The 3,060-nt window shown below is 51.1% G+C and overlaps 2 protein-coding genes and 1 pseudogene across 3 annotated transcripts; 2 read left to right on the plus strand and 1 right to left on the minus strand.

The window, feature by feature from the left end:
- The first annotated feature begins 1 nt into the window (after nucleotide 1).
- On the plus strand, nucleotides 2-940 carry TEOVI_000378300:pseudogene (annotated as a pseudogene). The gene has a single exon. A coding segment is annotated over exon 1 (939 nt).
- A 738-nt stretch (nucleotides 941-1,678) lies between these two features.
- Nucleotides 1,679-2,125, minus strand: TEOVI_000378400 (uncharacterized protein; the record flags this gene model as incomplete). Its single annotated transcript, XM_067226634.1, has 1 exon — nucleotides 1,679-2,125. One exon carries the CDS (start codon nucleotides 2,123-2,125, stop codon nucleotides 1,679-1,681), a length of 447 nt encoding a protein of 148 aa, XP_067082735.1.
- Nucleotides 2,126-2,231: 106 nt separating this feature from the next.
- On the plus strand, nucleotides 2,232-2,846 carry TEOVI_000378500 (nicotinamidase, putative; the record flags this gene model as incomplete). The annotated part of the gene is made up of 1 exon (XM_067226635.1): nucleotides 2,232-2,846. The coding sequence occupies one exon, from the start codon at nucleotides 2,232-2,234 to the stop codon at nucleotides 2,844-2,846; it is 615 nt and encodes a 204-aa protein (XP_067082736.1).
- Nucleotides 2,847-3,060: the final 214 nt, after the last annotated feature.

The following is a 3,060-nucleotide window of genomic DNA, read 5'->3' on the forward strand; positions in this document are numbered from 1 at the left end:
CAAGCAGCCCGCTTCGATGCCCGACGGCTCGTTATCGCAGGATCGACGAAAGCGCCGCCGTAGGTTATCGGTGCCAGAGGAGGTGGTCCGTGCCGTTGTGGAGGGGGAAGAAGCTACAGGTGCTGTAAGGGATGAAAGACTACCCGAAAATACTCAAGTTGTTGAACCTCAATTGAATGATCATGATGGTAAAGAGAGATACCCTCTGGGCGTTGTCCAGTTCCCAGAGGAGCAGCGCCCGTGGAGGAGCGCAAGGCGTAAAGCTGGGGTAGCTGAGGGAGGTAGTGACGAGGTTAACGCCGCACAGCTTCCTCCGACGGGCAACGCTGTGCCGCAGAAACCAACTAGGCGTTTAGGTAGAGCATCTGCCCCTCCGATACCACCTGTCAGTACTGTTGAACATGATTTGCAGACAACTGGCGGAACGTGTACGAGTGCTCCTATTGCGGGTGACCGCGCTTCCCGAACGTTTCAGGCGGCGGCGAGCCCCTCCCAAGATATTAAACAAAGGCCGCATAGAATTCCATTGATAATAGATAAGGGGCGTTTCAGTAAGCAAAAAGTCGAGGCTCCTCCCGGGACCGCAACCGTGGTGCCCATGGACACTGGAGAAAACCAGGCTGGCGTTTGTGAAGCAAACTCCGCACCATCAACTTCCGGTTCCCACCGTGGCGCCCAGCGCTTGGGGCATAGCCAACCTGCTGATGGCACAAGTGGTGCTGTTGATAGTATAGAGGAGGGGCCCGGGCGCGGAATTGAGGAAGCCTCCGTGGACGCGCGACGTAGGAGGTTTATGCAGGTGCCGGTGAGCAGAATCTCGTTGTATACACGGCTTGCCGAGGGGGGTTTGGATGCTGCCGACCGCCCATTTGTCACATGTGTGGTAAAACATGCCCAATCGTCTGTTTCCGCATGGGTATCCGGGTTCTTGTCGCCTTGATGTGAGTGATGCTTTTATTTTTTCTTTGGAGGTGTGCGAATTTCTGTTTCTTGAAACAGATACTGACCGATGGAGGGTCGTTGTTTTTCTTAGTTGGCTGTGCTGCTGGTGAAAGCACATTGTGAATGGGATAAATGGGTGTGAGGGTTTTCTTTCTAAATTTCTGCTGGCGGTTTATCCCTCATATTGTTTGCCTGAACTGGAGTGAATACAGTTCTCTTTTTGATACGGCTTTCTTTGCCGGTTGAACGGGGACACGCCTTCTTATTGGTTCTGTCGTGTACGCTTTTTCAGTGTAGTATTGGAGGGACTAACAGTGTGAGGAGCGGTGCCGAACCCAGTTGAACGCCTGTCATTGTGTGTGATGCCTGTACAACCGTGTTTCGGTTGCTTTGATTGCTCGATTGGCTGTGCGGCAGCCGTTGTGAAGGTGATGTAATCCCTTCAGTTGATGTGGCTTCTGCAGGTTGTTTCTTCCGGTGCGCGGGAACGGCAGACATAAGTGGTATATGTTTGGCTAGATACCGACATTACTCTATAGGTTTACTTTTACTATACTTTTTTTTTGTGTGTGTGCTTCCACTCACTTTGGTGTTCTGTTGCTGAGGCGGTGTTGCAACTGTGTCAGTGAACAGTACGCCATCTACGGATAGCACTACCGGCAGTCGGTTGCCGCTGGCGGTTGCTCATGAGGAGGTTTGTATTTACCTGCCGGTGGGTTGGCTTCTTGATGGGAGGTTAACAGGCGTGGGTGCCTTGTATGGTATCAGATATTTCTCTAGGATGAAGGTTATGCACCATTACCATACCGTGGAGTTCGCCGTAATAAGGTGAAGTCATTTGAGCAGTAGTTCCTTTTGCTGTCATCTCTTGGTATATTATTGCCAAAAATACCTGTGCTATTGCTGCTACGTTGTAACCATGTCCTCTTTTGTGTTCAGTAACGGGGGTAGTGACTGTGACGACATATTCCGAGGCCGCATCCAGTTGTGTTTGACATTTGCCCTCCGTGTCGTAGCTTATACAACCTTCGTGGGTGGTGGTGCACATGTTTGTGTGCCCTGCAACGTCGCCGTTCACTACTTCAATTTTTTTGTACCCACTTGCGGATGAAACTTTTAGTCGGTATGTTCCCTTCTGGAATGACAGAGGGGAAGGACTGGTGATGTGCCGGTCGTCCCTCATTGTTGGTCTTTTCTCTTCTTGAACACGTAAATGCAAGCAGTGTCATAGCTATATTTTGGGGTGAAGAAAGGGCGAGGTTCACCTTCATTTGGTTGGATTGCTGGGTATGTCTACATCCCGCATTACGTTGTCGTCACAGCACGATGCACTGATAATTGTGGATATGCAGAATGATTTCGTGCTTCCCGACGGTGCGCTCTCCGTAACTGGTGCCACTGAGATCATACCGATAATTAATCGCGTTGTCGGAGATCACCAGTTTCGTGCCGTTGTCGCATCGATGGACTGGCACCCTCCTGGACACATGTCGTTCCGAAATGAAGATGGGACAGGGGGTCCATGGCCTCCCCATTGCGTACGGTCAACGACTGGTGCCCAACTTCATTCAGAGATGAAACAAGGAGAGATAACCCACCTTATTCACAAGGCGACATCTCTGGATTCTGAAAGTTACTCCGCCTTCAGCGATGACAGCGGTAAGACAACCGGTCTGGCTGCAATGCTGCGCGCCATGGACGTGAGAAGGGTTTTTATGTGTGGCGTAGCTTCCGATTACTGTGTATACTTTACCTCACTACACGCTATCCAAGAGGAATTTACCGTTGTTGTGTTGGAGGACGCCGTTCGCCCCGTCGACCCTGTTGCCATGGAGAAGAAGCGAGCACACCTGGAAAAGGAGGGCGTAATCTTTGCGCGAAGCACAGACCTTTCCAGCTTCTGAGTCGGAGGTGGCTTCTTCTAGTGGTTCCTCCAGAAGTGTGGGACCGCGTAGGTGTGCCTAAGTGATGAACGACAGGATGGAATGTAATGTGCTAATAATATGGGGCTGGGTGGCGGTGGTGGTGGTGAGCATGTCAAGGCGTACAGTGAGGGCTAGGTATATGCAATCGCCACCGTTATCATTGATTCTCAAGTGCATATTCCCAATAGGGCCA

Source organism: Trypanosoma equiperdum (assembly GCF_001457755.1).
Source record: "Trypanosoma equiperdum strain OVI genome assembly, contig: ctg_815, whole genome shotgun sequence".
NCBI lineage: Eukaryota > Euglenozoa > Kinetoplastea > Trypanosomatida > Trypanosomatidae > Trypanosoma > Trypanosoma equiperdum.